The following is an 18,447-nucleotide window of genomic DNA, read 5'->3' as shown; positions in this document are numbered from 1 at the left end:
ATTCGAGTACAAAAAAAAAATCACCCCAGTGTCGATCGGTGTGGAGATTTCCTTGTTGTATCACGGAGAAAAATGTCCCCGAGAGCGAGGCTGTCTCACCGAGCGCACGAGCCTCTCCCAGTTATGGCGCAGCAACATTTCACAGCACAGTGCTCTCCTTTGTCTGTAAAGAAGCCATTTTGAGACAAGAGAACAGCAGAGAAACCATTGAGCAAGTGTAGCCTACACAGTCTGTCACCAAAACGTCTCTTTTGGACAAAGGGAAGCAGATAAATTTACAAGATTTCTCTCCCAATAAGATTCTTTTGCTCGTTTAAAGCTTGGATTACATGTTTTGAATCCTAACTGTAAGTTTGCACTATCAATCAAAGAGATAAAAAATATGCAGTTAAATTTAACAAAAGTCAATATAGTTTTGCTGGTAACGTTTTAACCACAATTAATTAATGTTCGTGTTGTCTGTCCTCTGTTAGAACAAGTATACATGTAGACATAAACTGGCAAAAATGAAGTGAAATAGCTCAAAATCCATTACCTTTCAAACACAACATTTCCTTGTGGGTTTTATTTGATGTAGCTCAGTTAGAAATGTCGAGGTTATACTTGACTGCAATCCTGTCTTCAAGGAGAGAGAGGAGATGGTTTGCATATTGCCCACACAGATGATGCTTGAAGATGCATATTCGCTGGCTGAGAGGCAATGCCTAGCACTGATCAAAAAAAAAAAGTTTTCAAAAGAGCTCTCTATCTTTCGTGCTAATGGATTCCTTTCTTTGCAGGAGACGCTATCCCACCCCTTATTAATGCCATTATTAGAGGATCCGAAGATGGAGCTGAAAACATTCCTCCTGCCCCTGCGTTTAGGCCTGTTAACTGCATTTCACCAAAGTACTGAGGTAAATATTTTCACCCTAAGAGTTTCCCTCCATCTGTTTCCTCTTTGCAGTCTAATTTTTTTTTCCACGTTGTAGAAACTGTAACAAAAGGTGCCTGACCGTGCTTCTTAAGATATTTAAATATGCCCTTGAAGCAAGGTCAAGCCGATGATTACACTTTGGACGCGTTTGGTTCTTAAATGGCAATTGGACAGCACAAACCTAACCGTGCTTGAAGTTGTCTCCACAGTTGTAGGCAGGGTACAACACAAGCCACCAGGGTGTTAAGCGTTGCTGTTGTGAGAGGAAAGTGTTTAAAGTCATTAATCAACGTGAATAGGTTATCAATCAACAGTCAGAAATACAGGCAGCATAATAAACTATTTTGCAAAAGGCCATTAGTTACCCATGGCCTGCTCTCTGTATCAGCTGAGGAGCAGTGGCATATATACATGTATATAACCTGGACTGTATAGGCTGTATATTTATATGTCAGCATGCAGTGAACATATTGAATAAAGTTGTCTGTAACAGATGCCAAAATTGATGATAGCTCAATAAATAAATTGACAGTAAACACGTTTTAATAACAGTAACTGCATGCCTCACATTTTTACATTTACTTAAATACCAAAATGATTATAAAAGAGTTTAACTTACTTATTGCTACTCATACAAGGCCATAAGTGCAATGCCAACAGACACTACACTTTGTCACTTTAACTGTGTTTTCCCCCTTAATGTAACATCTCCAAAATCATACAGCTGTTTATTCACAACATTTGGTTTCTTTTCACTTAAGAAATATAAATACTATTATATGGGTGTGCCATGACCTAGTTAAGACAAAGATGGATTCCAGGCAGAGGAAAAAAGGCTCAAGATGTCACAGGGTATTACATCCAGCACATTCTCTTCCTTCTTCTCAATCCTTTAAAAGGAGGAATCATAGTTTTATCATAGTCCGTGAGAGATGAGGAAATCAAGTGTAAGATCCCTTTTGGAACAAAGGAAACCCATATAGGCCATTGAGTCCTGTTTTAGGAAAATGGCTGCCGAGAGCGCTTGGCCCCCTCTCTCTGCTCTCTGTTGAAGGACTCCTGAGCTGTGCCTCTAATAGCAGACAGCTCCTCTGCTGCTGCGCTCTGATTGGCCCGCCGAGCTGCCGCTGTTAACCAGCCAATTGCCCGAGCACTGCAAAACACCAGGCAATGTCAAGCAAAATCCACTTAAGTCGACAATATACACAAATATAATAAAAACGGCAAATGTTAAATGTTTAAAAAATTAAATGTTATTAAAAGCTCCGCGGTTGTTTAACACTTAAACGACATCCAGCACAACGGTTGGCACTAGTTTGTTGGTGTTGATTAGCCCAACTGACAGAAAGAGATGCAACAAACCTCCGCGTTCCAACGGCTGTTAGCATTAGCATGAATGCTAAATTCAGGCTTTTTAATCAACCGAGTTTCGTTTTACACTCACTCCTCTGTGAGACATTTCACATTAGCAGTCAACAACTAGCTCTACAGCAGCGGAGTTACTTGCTTTTCAAATATGGCTCGACATGTTTGAATTGGAAAACGACGACACGTATGTACACACACGAAAAACCACATTTTAATAGCCTTTAGTGACAGTTTAGAAGATATTGCCCCCTGTGTCTAGCTTGTGTTTGCCATTTGGGTAAATGCAATCCGCAGATTCCACACAAAATGATTTAGAGGTTTAGCGACACAAAGCTGTCACCAGGGTTATAATAATATAATGTATACATACAAACGTTGCCGTTTCGGTCGTTTAAAATTAAAGTAATTTAATATACGGCGATATCGTTAGTAAATATCCAGCAGATACGAATAAGTTTGTAACGAAAGTGCGGCTAGCATCGGAGGTGGGCAAGCCTAGCGGTGTATTGTGGGAGAGACAGAAGCTACAGACTAGAGGCACACAATATGTGTTGGCTCTCGCCGAAAAGGAGGCAGTATTCTTCAAGCTAAATCATGTAATGTAAGCGGCGAAAGGAGAGCGATTCCGTCTTTTCATCAATTAAAGAAAAATCACTCGATCGGACGAACCATGTCCAAGCCAGGGGAGAGAAACAGATTGAACGAAGACCATGGCAGAAAGCAGAGTTCAAGTAAGCTTGTTCTTTTTTTCCTCTTTCTCCAGCCCTCCTAATGCCTGTTTTCCGTAACTGGGATCTACGCTATAGATCCCGTTTTCGCTCTCCCCTGGGTTCCCCCCGCCACCAAAGTCATGCATCTGTACCGTTTGGCTGTTTTAAAGTGTTGGGGGCTGGTAACGGGACCGTGTTTAGCGTTGCCTCACGATAGCTCTCCTCTCCTTGTCGCTGCCTGTCGTTTCAGGTTTGGCGAACGGCATGGACAGTCATCCCGTTTGCGGCTCGGCGGAGAAGCGGAGTCACCACTGGAGAAGTTACAAGTTGATCATCGACCCGGCGCTGAAGAAGGGACCACACAAACTGTATCGCTACGATGGACAGACTTTCAGCATGCCCGTAAGTGGACCGTGTGTGACGCGGCTACACGGCTACAATAGTAACCGAGTAGCCGACCTCCATGATAGGTTACAATGTGGCTGTGTTGTCGTGGCCGGCCACGGGCATGTCTCAGCATCTTGCACGGCGTGGTGGAGGTGTTCATTTTAACCCACCACCGTGAGAAACTACTTTGCAACAAGTTCTGGCCGTGTGAAGTTGTGAATGGGATGGATAACAAGTGTTGTGTGTCCCCCTCCTCTCCTGCAGAACCCTGGGATTGCACCGGTGGAAATCGTCCGGGATCCGAGGATCGGTCGTCTCTGGACTAAGTACAAAGAGACGGATCTACCGGTGCCCAAATTTAAGGTATCTCCTCTGACAGGATGCCAGCTTTGTCCATGTGGAAAACGGGGGCTGTCAAAAGTTGCAGACACACCCCCTTCACTCATCTTCGGGATGTGGAGTGAAGTTATGATATCAGAGGGGCTGTTAAAACCCAAATAACATGCATTACTCTGATGCCAGAGGGCTGACTGGATTTGCATGTTAATCGCAACCACTCCGGCTCTGTTGTTCTTATCACAGCTGTCAGAAATGACCCCACACGCTGCAGCATTCACCCGACAGCACCTCTATAACGATATCCCTCTCATTCTCCCTCCAGATCGATGAGTGCTACATCGGCCCCGTGCCTCCAAAGGAGGTGACATTCGCCAGGCTCAACGACAATATCAGGGAAGGATTTCTCACCGACATGTGCAAGAAATTCGGGGAGATCGAGCAGGTCGAGATCTTGTACAACCCGAAGAACAAAAAGCACCTGGGAATAGCCAAAGTTGTTTTTGAGACGGTGAAAGCCGCCAAAGTGGCCGTGCAGTCGCTGCACAAGACGTCTGTTATGGGAAACTTCATCCACGTGGAGCTGGACCCGAAAGGTAAACAGTGATTCAGTCATTTGAGGAAAAGACGCGTAACCTACATTTACGCACGATCCGAGCCTGCTACACGAGCCCAACGTGTCCTCGGAGTGAAACGTTGCCTTGTTTTGAGTTATTGGTAGGACAGCAGTCACGTGTGTACATTTACGTGCGTTGCATGGTAACGTGGGGTAATTGAATTTCATTGAATGTACGCCTGCTCCCACAAGCCCTGAGCTGAGGGTGCTGTGTACTCCCACTGTGCATAATTTCAGACCTGTAAACAAACACAAACCAATCTGTCAGAGTCCTCTTCCCTTTCGCACGGTCTCTGTTGAGTCGCATTTGAATGAAATCGCTTAGATTTGAGTTAGTTTTTCACTTCTTAACACTGTTAACATTCAGTCTGCTGCTGTTGCTTGTGACTCATGCAGAACTGCAACTTTAATTCCTCTTGAGACAAGTATTTATTATTTGACTGGCAGTCTGTGTTTATTTAATCAGTGAAATAAATGCAGTTTATTACTGGCTACACATGTGCTATTCTCTTGGATTATTCCCACATTTTTTAAGTAAATAAAATGCTAATTCTTTATGAGAATTAAATATTAATAAGTGTTGCATTTTGTGTATGATATGTCAGATCTATTAAGACATGTGTGAGCTATTATATTATAAAATCTACTGTATGTATTTTACATAACATCCCAGATTAGCTTTACAGTTTGCAGTTCATATATAGGCATTAAAACAATATATAGTTTGTGATGCTCCTACTGTAAATAATTGGGAAGTGTGTACTCAGAAATGAAACTGCTTATGTGTATCTACAAATGTTAACATTTTGCATAAACTTCCAGATTAGTTTTAATAAATCCTGCTGGCATTAAGCCTGCTTTATAGACTTGGCATCAGACCCACACGTGTTTATCGTTCTGCAGGTGAAAATCGCCTTCGGTACTTCCAGCTCCTGATGAATGGCACCTACACTCCGCAGACCCTGCCTGTCGGCGGAGAGGAGGCCAGAGAAGTTTCCCCTCGTATCCTGGCAGAAGCCTTGCTGGTAAAATCTCTTCTAACAATATGCAAAACTTTTTTTGTTCATGAGTTTATTATAAATCGTTCCCTTAACTATGGCAGTGGGAGCTAGATAGTGATATAGTTTAGTCCAGTCCCTGCTGGTTTTTCCCAAGGTCAGACTGCCGATTTCTGAATTGTAGTGTTACTTTGTAGAAATAATTTACCAATCTGAGCTGACATCCTTATCTGTGATCCGTGTTATCAGTGCAGCAGGTGGTAGAGTAGCACAGAGGAAATGTTATCCAGACCCTCGCCTGTGGACTGAAATCACAAAGCCACTGAAATGTGCACTTTAGCCTCGTAGCACGAGATCCCCCAGGCGTTGTGCCTAGATACTCGATCCACTAGCTGCTGTTTTTAGGTGCAGGTGTACACTGTTGGGCATTTGGCGAAAATCATCCAACTACTTAAACGACTTAATTTATATACAGTAGCCTCCAAGTGACACCTGGAGACTTACTTAATTTTTAGTTGTGATGGTAGAGGTTTCTGTGAATGTTTCCTGTGACACCTTGATTCATCCTGATCCTGTTTGTCTCCTCTAAGGCCTGCGAGCCCATCCGCAGGTTGTCGGAGAGCGGCGTGTCAGCTGTTGGAGGAACATTGCCACCCAACAGCTCTACCACTCCACTGTCCCTGGAGACGGGCTACTCCAGCCTAAGGCAGGACACACCCCAGTCCCAGGGAACCCCCCATACCCCACGGCAGACTGGTACACCCTACTCTCAAGACTCCAATTTCTCCAGTCGGCAGTCCACGCCAGCGTACCAGTCCAGCCGTGCCGAGAGCTCCGGAGGTTACAAATCTCGCAGACATGAGAGTAAGTTCCAGGACGCATACAACCGCAGACCGGAGAGGCCTCAGTACCGCAGCAACATGTACCGAAGTACGACGTCTGAACAAGCTCCCTTCAAACAGCACCAACTCACCCCACCTGAACCTCCACCTTCCACCCCTTCCTACACCTACACAGCGCCTCCCCCTGCTACGCCCAACTTCAAGTCCGCCTTCTCGCCCTACCAGGCTCCTTTGCCCCCCGCGTTCCCCCCGTCAGATCCTGCTTTCCATCACCCAGCCCAAAGGGAGGGTGAGTACATCCGACCGCCGCAGCCGCCTCTGGCAGCGGCCACTGACTTTTTACCCGTCAAGGAGAGACCAGAAACTCCTCCGATCCCAGAGCCCCCGCCGGAGCCCGTGCCCCATCCGACCACCCCTCCTCCTCAAACCCCAGAGCACTGCCCCTCACCTGGCTCCCCCACGCTCGATCCAGAGCGCAATAGCCTGGATTCCCGCATTGAGATGCTCCTCAAGGGGAAAAGGACAAAACTGCTGCCGTTCCTGGAGGAGCGAGACTCGGACACTGAGGTGCGAATGGAGGGGAGTCCCATCTCCTCCTCGTCCTCTCAGCTATCCCCAATTCCCCCTTACACAAGTGGCTCCCAAGGCGGCCAGCAGAACTCCCGTCCCTCCAGCACGGGCTTGGAGGACATCAGTCCGACCCCACTGCCAGACTCGGAAGATGAAGAGCCGATACCCGGAACTGCCTTGCTGATCAAGAGAATCACTTCTCCTGTGCAGGAGAAGATGAGCAACAGTGACCTCAAAGATGGACATTTTCGAGGCCACACTCCCACTGATAAAATGGACACGGTAAGACAGATGTGTTTTTTTGTATTTGCATGAAACTTGCGTTCATATGTAAAAGAATTACGTGCATATTACAGTGTGTTAAGTAACAGCACCCCGGGGCTCCAAATGTCGCTAAAGCTCGTGTTGATAGTCTTAATTAGATGATAGTAGCAAGGTGCTGCTGTTTACTCACAGCTGTGACAGTTACACTGAGGACACAGGAAGTGAGGTCTAGTTTCAGTGCATGATGGTAGTAGTAAACTTTCCCTTTTGTTTCATTGTGCCTTGTAAAGGAAACAGTCTTTGTATGAAGGCACCACAAAAAAAGGTGTTTGCCTTTTCAATTGACTGCTGCCGTGTTCATTTTGATTCAAAGAGCAAATTTAAATGACTAATAAGCAGAGTTTGTACCCTGAAAAAGGCGTATTTGTTAGCAAAATAGTCTCAGAATCTGCGTATAATAAACGTTAAAAATCCAGTTGACGTAAGTTATGAATGAAAAGTTTTCAACATAACCCACAGCTTTACAAATACCTTTACATTCATATGAAGCTGATCTCCTTGTTTGAAGTCATAGTAACACCATCTGGCCTGTGTTGCTGTATTTCTACACTCGGCGCTGTGCTTTGAAAGGAGAAATAAGAGCCGCTCTGCTGTTGGGGAATTGAACACTCTTGTTTCCTCTTTCTAACACTCACCACACGCTCGCAAGGAGGAAAACACAATTTGGCAGTTAGCCCCATTCAACACCACACTTCCTGGTTCTGCCGAGCCTGACAGTCAGGATTGGCCGCAGCGTCTCCTGTCTCGCATTTCAAGTTAACACAAAGCAAGCACTGCAAACAGGTCATTTGGATAACAACGCCACTCCCCTTGCTCAGTTTACTCTACTCTCCATAGTTTCACTCCTGCAGCACTTGTGACAGAAATCCTTTTATGATAATAAACAGCAGGGAGGAGGACTCAGAGCTGGTGTGTTTGACGGCACAAGTCTCGTGCTCACATTTTGTGCTGTGGTTTTAAGAGCGAAGAGTTTGAAGCCTAAAGCAAACAGCTCTGTTTGGAAACACGCTGACCAATGACATGGGTCAGCTGTGTTTGACTGCGCGAGTGTGAATACAAAACTTTGACCTCAGATCAGCACTGAGATCATCTGTTGCTCTTATTTTGAATGATTCACTGACTATTAAAAGTACGCTTTTGGTACTGACGACAATGTGTCCACAGCACATGGTACTGCAGATTGTTATTGAGTGGAGATATTGTTTACTTATTGCTTGCTCAGATATTTCCTGGTTTAAACTTAGAAAATGTCAGACTATGCCCATAATTAATGCCAGTGTTGTAGTGCTCAAGATCACTCCTGGTCCCGAGACCAAGACTCCTTTTTAATATCTCTGTCGCGTCTTAGACTTGACCTCATTTTTCTCAGTCTTGCCTCAGTCTCGGACAGAGGACACAGGATTTTATTTTAAGAATGCTTGTAAGACCACAACTGCGGGGGAATCACTGAATTGCTTGTGCAAAAAAGTGTTGAATACGAGGTTCCCGCAGATCCTTAACAAGTTCTAAAAGGTATTGAATTCAGTAATCTTAAGATAAGGCTTCAGAAAATGGCGATCCTTTGAATTGTTATTTTTAAATAACAATTTATTGAATGCCTTTCGCATTAACATCACACAGATCTGGATAGCGGAATCAACATCACACATATATTTTCCCAGCTGGGACGCTCAGAGCAGAAACTGTTCTCTCGACAAAGGGAAGTGCAAATTCCATGAAAATCGACTATCTAATTATCTGATTTTGCGGCATGGCATGAGAGGTTCTTTCAAACTTGGCACGATGGGAATCAAGGCAGTGGAATCCCACATGCAGAATGAGACTTCCCAACAAACGTCAGGTATTTCCCAGGTCTGTTCGACTCTCATCTTTGCCTCGAGACAAAAAAATCATGTTTTATGTTTCAGTAACCCTAACCTTAAGTAACCTTAAGTCGGCTCATCAGTGAAAAAATTGTCTTAATTTTCATTTTGATCGGCTTTAAAATAGTCTTCAAAACTTGCCTGAAGCTGTATGAACCCTGGAATAAAGATGGTTAAGTTGATTTCTGCTCCTTAGTGTTTGTATTTGTTTGCTCATAAAAAACAAAGGAATAATCCAATATACAAAATATTTCTGCAATGCATTTTAATTATTTTATCAAGATATTTCTCATGCTTCACTTATACATATGCAAATACAGTAAAGCAATAAAAGAAGTGAACAAAGAGGGATTTTATTTATTTTTTATGGATGAACTTTAATGGGAATGAGGATCTTTGAGATCAATTTCAGAAGTTCTTATGGTTTGCATGTTCCCTGTACACAGAAGTGGGAAAAGCACTGGTCTTGTCTTGGTCTTGATACACTGGTCTTGGTCATGACTTGGTCTCAGTTAAGGTGGTCTTGGCTACAACACTTGTTAAAGCTAAAGGGGCAGGTTGGCAATCCTACCTCAAGGTCCGCTTACTAGCTTTGTCCTTAGCTTTCTTGACCTCATCCCAAGGTTTTCATGAGATGATGGTGATTGCTCAGTTGTCATGGAGATGAAAAGAGCAAATTATTGTACTTGTGCATCTTGTGAAAAATGGATGTTGACCTTCCCTGTCCCCTTTACACGCAGGGTCAACAGTCGTCAGGAGAAGACATGGAAATCTCTGACGACGAGATGCCCGGGACTCCGATCACCAGTGGCGACTGTGGCAAGGGCATCGTCATAAACTCTGCTGTATCCCCGATGCAGACCATTGCCATCCCTCCTCCCGGCTTCCCCCCTCTCCCGCACCAGGCCGGCTTCCCGATTTCGCATCACCACCTCGCCGCTCACTCTGCCGTCACGGGACACCCCCACCTGGCCGGTCACCCTGCAGTGCCTCACCATATGCTGCCACCCATGGGTCCCTACCCTCATAGCATGGTGCCGCTGGTGCAAATGGAGCTGATGAACTGCTTGCGGTGGGAACAGTGGAGCTCTGTTCCCATGTCCTTCCAGATGCAGCAGCAGATGCTGAGTCGCTATGCTCAGACCAGAGGGCCCTATCCTTATCCACATTTTATGGACGGTGGTGCGTCTGGGCCATTCGGGGGACCCTATGCGCCCCTGTCTATGGGTGCTACACCTGCTGGTGGCGCAGCAGCACCCGGACAACAATGGCAGCATCCCAGTATACCAAAGTTCAACCCTACTGTTCCTCCTCCTGGATATGAGACGAAAAAGGAGGATCCCCACAAGGCCACTGTTGAGGGTGTGCTGCTGGTCATTGTCAAGGAGCTGAAGGCCATCATGAAGAGGGACCTCAACCGCAAAATGGTGGAGGTGGTGGCTTTTAGAGCCTTTGATGACTGGTGGGAGAAGAAGGAACGCTCAGCAAAGGTAAGTCAAAATATCACAGATAGATTTTTCTGGTTTTAAAGGCTGAATTACAGTAAAGTGATGTAATTTTCTGAACTTACCAGACTGTTGAAGCTGGTCTATTATTTGCTTTTACCCACATTACCTACACATTACTGATGTTTTTTTTAAAAAAATAATTGTGTATACATTTTCTGAAAAGCATATTGATATCGAGGTATTTGGTAAAAAATATTGTGATATTTGATTTTCTCTGTATTGCCCAACTTTAATTCTCCAGATATGCACAATATTTGTGGGGGAAAATATACTTGTTCAAACCTCCTGTTAAATAAATTGGCAAAACAGTCTAATAGAGTCAATATTATATGATATAATTACATAGAAGCCATCAATTGAAGCTCAAATGGTTCATGATAAACTCAATTCATCAATCAAAGCATGTTTTATTTTGCAGATTATTAAAAAAAGAGTCATAGGTCAAAACGACCTCTCTATGAAGCGCATGTTTTTTTCCTAACCAATCCGACATCCACAAAGAATCTTACATCAGTCATAAATATTATATTTTAAGAAATACCTTAAAAACATCAGCTGATAATTCTGGAAAAAAATGTTGGCAAAAAGGTGATGTTGTAAACAGATGGTGGCTGTGTTGCTGTGATTAAATAGTGCTGAAGATTACCCAATTAATCATGTAAATTAAACAGCAATTTGGATGATCAATTGATTGTTGGAATCATTTATCAAAATAAAATGCCAAATATTCACTGGTGCCACATTCTCAGTTGGGAGACTCTGTTGCTTTTCTCTGTTTTATATCTTTGTATCTAAATTGACCACCTTTGGGTTTTGGACTGTTGATCAGTCAAAACAAGTAAGTTAACAGTGTCTCCTTTAGAATCAGCTGGGAAAATAATCGACTTATTATAAAATAATCTTAAGTTGCATTTACATCTGAAGCAATGTGTGGTTCATGGAAATTGATCTGTCGACTGAATCCAGTCACAAAAATGTATAAAATTATATATAAAATTATATTCTTCAGTTAAATTACAAGGTTTATACAGTAACTATTCTTTTTCTCCCCAGGCGTCTTTGACTCCAGTGAAGGGTGCGGAGGGAAAGGAAGAAGAAAGACCCAAACCCAAAGAGACAATGGGTTCAAGTCTGCTGGAGAACTGGAACAAAGGCGAGGGACTGGGCTACGAGGGAATGGGCCTGGGAATCGGTCTGCGAGGAGCCATCCGCCTGCCCTCCTTCAAGGTACGCCTTGAAATGTGCCTTTTAGTACAAATGGACAAGGAGGAAGTTTGTTTTTTCTTCGACAACTTGCACCGCCTGTTGGTGTTAAATTGTTGTTTGTTGTGTTCAGGTCAAACGAAAGCCTGAGGCTGCAGCTGCAGGGGACAACAAACGAGCGCGACCATCCACTCCAGTGGATGACGACCTGGAGGATGAAGGTAAACCTCTCTTTGGTCGACACATCAACACTTGCTATCCTCTCTTCTTCTTCCTGGTGTCATGAAATTGCCGGTAGCTAATTTATCTCGTGGTTTATTCCTGTCAGACCGGGATCGAGACCCAGCCGAGCTCCCGTCAGACGATTCCAAAATGGATGCCGACAGTGCATCTGCAAAGCGACGGCACTCCCGGCCACTTGAACTGGACAGCGAGGGCGAGGAGGAGGTGGACACGTCAGAAAAGGAAGAGGAGTCGTTGTCTGACAGGGAGGAGCCTGATGAGACAGAGGCTGCAGATAGGCTGTCATCAGGCAAAGTAAGCCATCCCAAAAATCTGTTGGATTGTTTATATAGTGTTTTGTACACATTTTTATGATCTCATATTATTTCTTAGGAGAGTGGCGATGAGGAGGGTGATGATGAAGACTCATCCAGCGAGAGCGCTTCCTCAGATTCATCTGATGACGGTACTTTAAATATTTAAATATAAAAACGCAACAGTTGGTTGTTTGTTTCTGTCTGTTTCCTTCATTTATTCCCCATGTCTTGCAGAAGCTGAGAGTTCATCCTCCTCCAAGAGCAGCTCAGACTCTTCAGCAGCAAGTTCAGACTCCTCAGAGTACGAGATGAGCTCGGAAGAGGAAGGGGATGAGGAGGAAGAAAAGGAAGAGGATGCAATGGCACAAGATGTGGAGGCTGAAGGCAAAGTGGCCATGACCTCCTCGTCCTCTTCATCCTCTTCAACCTCTTCTTCGGATGAAGAGGATGCACAGGCAGAGACCGTGGCACCGAGCCCACCTGCGCGACCGGTCCCAGAGGACAAGGAGGAGCAGAGGAGCAGAGAGGAGCCGAGCAGCAAGCTCAAACGCAGACCTCCAAGTCCTGAGGAGGAGGTGATGGAGCATCCGAAGCCGCCATCACCCAAAGGCCTCCCACGTGAGTGTCTGCTGTTACTCAGCTCAAACATGTCAACAAAGGTATTTATCATTTTGCAGTATGTCAGATGTTAAATTATTTTCTTGTCTTGCAGTCAAAGAGCGAGACATCAGCGTAGACGGCAGCGTTCCTGTAGTGAAGTCCGAACCTCAGGAGCATGTAGCGAACCTTCGGCCACCCACTCCCACAGGTGCCCTGCCCGACAGCGACCAGGACACAAAACCCAAAGGTAAAGCAGAGCCTGAAGAAGTACCCTGCACCCCTGGGCGATTAATCCCACCCCACATAGATGCAAACACACCTGTCCCCAAATCTGCCTCTGCATCTTTAATGCACCTCCCCCTCCCTCCTCACCCGGCGGTAGAAGGTCGTTCCCTCCTTCATCCACCCCCTGGTCCCCTGCCTGAGCTCCCCCAGCGGCCCCGGCTCCCCACAGATGAGGATATCCCCCGCACGCCAGGCAGGGACCTGATGGAGCGTGCCCGAAGTCTGGGCAAGTCCCAGAGCACGGACACTGTTCCCATCACACCTGGTAGTGATGCCCCGCTGACGGGCAGCAGCCTGTTGCTCAGCTCCCCTCACATCCCCGGTAGTCCCTTCTCCTACCCTTCACAGTCCCCTGTCCTTAGCGCTGGAGTCCCCCGCACTCCAGGAAGAGACTTAACCTTCACCCCTGTCTTCCCTGACCCCGCAGCACTGACGCTTAATAGGAAAATATCCTCTGAGAGCCTGGACGATAGACCTGTTTTTAAGGAGCCGCCCATCAGCGCTCTGCCTAACCAGGCTCTGTCAGCTGGCGCAGAGCATTCAGCCAGTGTCCCTGAAGATCTGCCCACTTGCCTCACTGTCGACGTCCCTGTGCCATCAGATACTGCAGCATCAAAGAGGAAACCTGGACGACCCAAAGTCAAAAAGACGCCAGCTGTCTCTGCAGCTGACGAGTCTTTGGAGCTATCCTCTGAGTCCATCCCTCCGCCTCACCAAACACATCTCGGCGATGTATCCACAGAAACGATATCCGCCAAGTCCCCCAGCCACCCGAGCCTGGACTTCCGGGAAGGAGAGGTGAAGCCCCAGACGGTCCTGCCCGCTGAGGACGGCTTCCTGCCCTATGAAGAAGAGCCACCTGTGGTCGTGAAGCCTCCACGGAGGGCGCGGCGAGGCTGGGAAGAGCTGCTGCTGGGCAGCCTGTCCCCTGTCACCTCACCTCCCCGGCCATACTTCACCCCACGCTCAGAGTTTGAGGAGATGACCATCCTGTATGACATCTGGAACGAAGGCATAGATGACGAAGACATACGGCTTCTGCAGATCACGTATGATAAGATGCTCCAACAGGATAATGGCAATGACTGGCTCAACGACACGCTCTGGGTCAACCATCCTCATATCCTTTACTGCTTAACGTCTGCGGATTCACACCAAATGTTGCGTACTATAATAATAATAATCTTAATGTGTGTTTGTGATGTTCAAAAGTTACTAAGTGCTCCACAAATCATTTTAAATGATCAGCCCAGTTAAATAACTCTAAAAAATGTTAAGTGTATTACTTTCTTTTTTAATAGTTGTTTTGTAGTGTGTGTGTGTGTGTGTGTGTGTGTGTGTGTGTGTGTGTCACATAGCAGCCCCCTCCGGTGGTGAAAATGAGGAACTGTTTTGTCTGCTATTTAGTATCTGATGAACTTAGAGGTGTTAGGCATCTCAGCTGTGCTCCAAGGCCTCATTTTTTCAGTTTCCTCCTTGACTTCCCTGCACCTACCAACATCCCTGGAGTAAAGAAAAAGAGACGAGACGATGGCATGAGGGACCACATAACCGGCTGTGCGCGTAGCGAGGGGTACTACAAGATCGACAAGAAGGACAAGATAAAGTACCTTCAGAGCACAAAGCTGCAGTCAGAGGAGCCACCGGTCGACACACAGGTGAGTGTGATGATCAAATTCTGCAGAAAGTGCACGTAAAACATCATAGGTGTGATACATATATATATATGTCAACCTGCTGTGGGTGAACACATCTAACTCTACCATCTCCCTGCAGGGTATGAGTATTCCTGCACAGGTCCACGCCTCTACCCGGGCTGGCTCGGAGCGGCGGTCGGAGCAGAGACGTTTACTATCCTCGTTCGCATGTGACAGTGACCTGCTGAAATTTAACCAGCTGAAGGTAAACAAACTGAACTTTGCTCCGGTGGCCAGTATTATTCACCCTGCAATGAATAAAAAGAGGATTAAGCAAAAAGATAGTTGTACCTTTTGAAAGGAGGTTTGCCACCTGCATGTACCTACACTGTCTTTTTTTAATGAAGTATTGTAATGGAATACTTCACCCCCCAAGTGATCATTTGTATATTAATTAGACACCCTGAGTTACATTAAATCACTGAAGAAATGCCTCCACAGTGAACGAAGAATCCAAAAATGGAGACAAGTCTTGATGAACTGGAGTAAAAGAGGGCCGTGTTTGTCAAACATCTGTTTCCAAACTCTCACACAACTCATGCAGTATAATCCAAGTCTCATTTATCCAGTCGTATGCTCAGTACATCACATGCCTTTCTGACAGGAAACTGAACTCAAAGTGAAACTTACCTATGCTCTCTTCAAAGCCAGACTCCATTGACAAAAACAGCAATTTTACCATGCTGAACAAGGAAGCTGCTGGTCTACCATTGCCTTGACCAGTTAGTTATGAGTTTGTGTTATTGTGTAACTTGAATCTGGACTAACCTTTTTCAAACACCAAAGTTACACAATAACACAGACAAAGTAACAAATTGAGGCAGCTATAGACCAGCAGCTCCAGTGTTCAGCAAGGTTAAAATTACTGGTTTTGTCAATGGAGTCTGGCTTTGAAGTGAGCATAGTTACGTTTCACATTCAATTCAGTTTCCCATTAGAAAGGTCTGTCTGTTTGTGATGTACTGAGCGTACAACTGTATTTATGAGACTTGGATTATCATGCATGAGTTGTGTGAGAGTTTGTAAAAGGATATTTGATGTTTGATGAATTGTCTTCATTTTTGAATTCTACATTTTCTTAAAACATTCCCAGTTACAAGGTGTGAGTAAAAGACATGCAAATGCTCATTTGGAGGGTGAAATATTCCTTTAATATCAACTTTCCAGATACTTAGAAGTGACACTTTGTTTGCCTGTACTCTTTCAGTTCCGTAAGAAGAAGATCAGATTCTGCAAGTCGCACATCCACGACTGGGGTCTTTTCGCCATGGAGCCCATCGCTGCAGATGAAATGGTGATCGAGTATGTGGGACAAAACATCAGACAGGTGAGAGGCAGTTGTTTCTCTTGAACTGGGTTGTCTGTGCGTACATAAATAAAGATGACATTTTTACAGATGAGTTAATCTACTTGCATTCAACTGGCTCGTAAAGTTTATTATAGCCATAAATATAGATGTGTATTTCACATTTTCCTTTTCAGGAAAACCAAGACTCATTGATGATGAAGAAATATTTGATGAGGATAATTGCATTCAAGATGGATTATACCGTGTTTATATGTAGACTTTAGGGGTTGCATTGAAACATGACGGTCGGACTGCCATAACAGCATGTGTGAGAGGGTTACAACCAAGTAGATTCATAGATTAGTTGTGAACTATTAAATTAATCACAGAGTAATTTAATAATCAATTGGTTTGACTCATTTTTAAGAAAGAAAAAAGTCAAAACTTTCTGATTCCAGCTTCTTAAATGTTCATAGAAGGTTTTGACTTGACCTGGTTTCTGTACTCTTCTATGAGAGGGTTGTGGACAAAACCAGACATTTGAGGATGTTATCTTAGTCTTTGGGAAACACTGATCAACATTTTTCACCATTTTCTGACATTTTACAGACCAAATAACTAATCAATTAATCAAGAAAATAATCAACAGGTTAATCAACCATGAAAATAGTTGTTGACTGATAGCGAGATGGGGTGTTTGGTTAATGAGTGAAGGGGTTAAAGTAGAGACCCAGTGGATTTTTGTGTCATAAAAATCCACTGCTTTCATCTCAAAGCTGTCAGACCCTCTAATAAGTGACAACTCTCCATTGACAGGTGATTGCGGACATGCGAGAGAAGCGATACGAAGAGGAGGGCATCGGCAGCAGCTACATGTTCCGCGTCGACCACGACACTATCATAGACGCCACCAAGTGTGGCAACTTTGCCCGTTTCATCAACCACAGCTGCAATGTAAGGCAACACCTTCATGATGTGAAAGCTTAAGCAGCACGTATACAAAACAGCAACACAAGATTAAAAGCAACATATTCTGTTTTCTTTCAGCCCAACTGTTATGCGAAGGTGATCACGGTGGAGTCTCAGAAGAAGATCGTGATCTACTCCAGACAGCCCATCAACGTCAACGAGGAGATCACGTATGACTACAAGTTCCCCATCGAGGACGAGAAGATCCCCTGTTTGTGTGGGGCAGAGAACTGCAGGGGAACTCTGAATTAACGTCCATGTGAGGTCAGTCCTCTCCAGGGTGTGAAACCTGCTGTCCTGGAATTCAAGTTCCCCAGACAAGCACACGTTGAGACTCTGGATGAGGAGGAACTGAAGAGGGCCGATTTTATTTTGGAGCGAGAAGAAACCCTGCACGTCGTCCGTACGGCCCCCTTTCACATATTTAACTCTAGATTGTTTACGATTTATGGTGCTCTTGAAATTAAAAAAAAAAAAGGCATAATTTTTTTTTATGTCTGCCAGTGACCCAGAACTTAAACACTTGACTCGTTGGTGCAGCATTTCCTCCTCTCAACGTCGGACAGTATTTCAGCATGGCTCCTCCCACGTCGAGTCTCGCTTTGTACAGTTTTACACTTTTTTTTTTCCTCACCTTTGTCTCATAAGCTTTACGTACACCACACATGGTACAAAAAAAACAACAACACAGAATCACATGATCAGCTGCTTACTAACACTGATGAGACGCACAAGCCCGCCAGATTAAAAAAAAAAAAGAACGCCTCTCTGGCACCTGAGCAGATGGGATGACTGCGGAGTGTCGCGGCCCGCCAACCGGACTGCAACCCTGCTTTCTCGCTCCTGCCTCCTCTGCACTTGGAAGTAAATCAAACTGATGAAAAAATAAAAAAAAATCAAGCAACAAAAATGGTTAAATCCTGCCACAAAATCTGGAATATTTGGATATCACGCCTGCTTTCACCAGCCAACAACGGATCATGCTGCTTCCTATTAGTTTATGCAACAACAAAAAACAAAGAGAAGTTAAAGATGACTAAATTTGTATTAATGATATTCCAATGTTTCTCAGTTTTGTTTCGGTGGTTCTCTTGCTTGTTTCTTCAAAGACACTATATTTGTGTGTGAATGTGTGAGAGAATCCAACGTGTGTGTGTGTGTGTGTGTGTGTGTGTGTGTGTGTGTGTGTGTGTGTGTGTGTGTGTGTGTGTGTGTGTGTGTGTGAGTGAGAGAGAATGTGAGTACACTGCCCCCTGTAGGCCGTAGCATAGAAGGCCGCCCAATCATGCACAGCAAGAAAAATCCAACCAGTTCCCTGTCTACATCCACTGGGCAGCATTTGACTTGTCAAACTAAGTTTTCAGCTGATTAAGAGATAATTATTTCTCATTTTTAAGTGCCATATGAATGTGTAACTGTGTTTGTTTCA

The 18,447-nt window shown here is 44.7% G+C and overlaps 1 protein-coding gene across 2 annotated transcripts; it reads left to right on the top strand.

The window, feature by feature from the left end:
* The first annotated feature begins 779 nt into the window (after nt 1–779).
* Nucleotides 780–17,779, top strand: setd1ba (SET domain containing 1B, histone lysine methyltransferase a). Of its 2 annotated transcripts, none has more exons than XM_078162222.1 (18): nt 780–896; nt 3,245–3,396; nt 3,646–3,744; nt 4,043–4,313; nt 5,237–5,358; nt 5,922–7,025; nt 9,670–10,419; nt 11,491–11,664; nt 11,774–11,861; nt 11,969–12,177; nt 12,256–12,328; nt 12,414–12,797; nt 12,892–14,184; nt 14,556–14,722; nt 14,841–14,966; nt 15,969–16,088; nt 16,866–17,003; nt 17,097–17,779. In XM_078162222.1, exons 2-18 carry the CDS (start codon nt 3,259–3,261, stop codon nt 17,268–17,270), a joined length of 5,430 nt encoding a protein of 1,809 aa, XP_078018348.1. In that variant the 5' UTR covers nt 780–896; nt 3,245–3,258; the 3' UTR covers nt 17,271–17,779. The 2 variants fall into 2 exon arrangements, with proteins under 2 accessions (XP_078018348.1, XP_033502726.2); XM_033646835.2 differs by lacking the exon at nt 780–896 and adding an exon at nt 1,842–3,015.
* Nucleotides 17,780–18,447: the final 668 nt, after the last annotated feature.

The sequence above is a fragment of the Epinephelus lanceolatus genome, chromosome 19, assembly GCF_041903045.1.
Source record: "Epinephelus lanceolatus isolate andai-2023 chromosome 19, ASM4190304v1, whole genome shotgun sequence".
NCBI classification, from domain to species: domain Eukaryota; kingdom Metazoa; phylum Chordata; class Actinopteri; order Perciformes; family Serranidae; genus Epinephelus; species Epinephelus lanceolatus.
The sequence above is the reverse complement of the archived record's forward strand: the minus strand, read 5'-3'. Positions and strand labels throughout refer to the sequence as shown.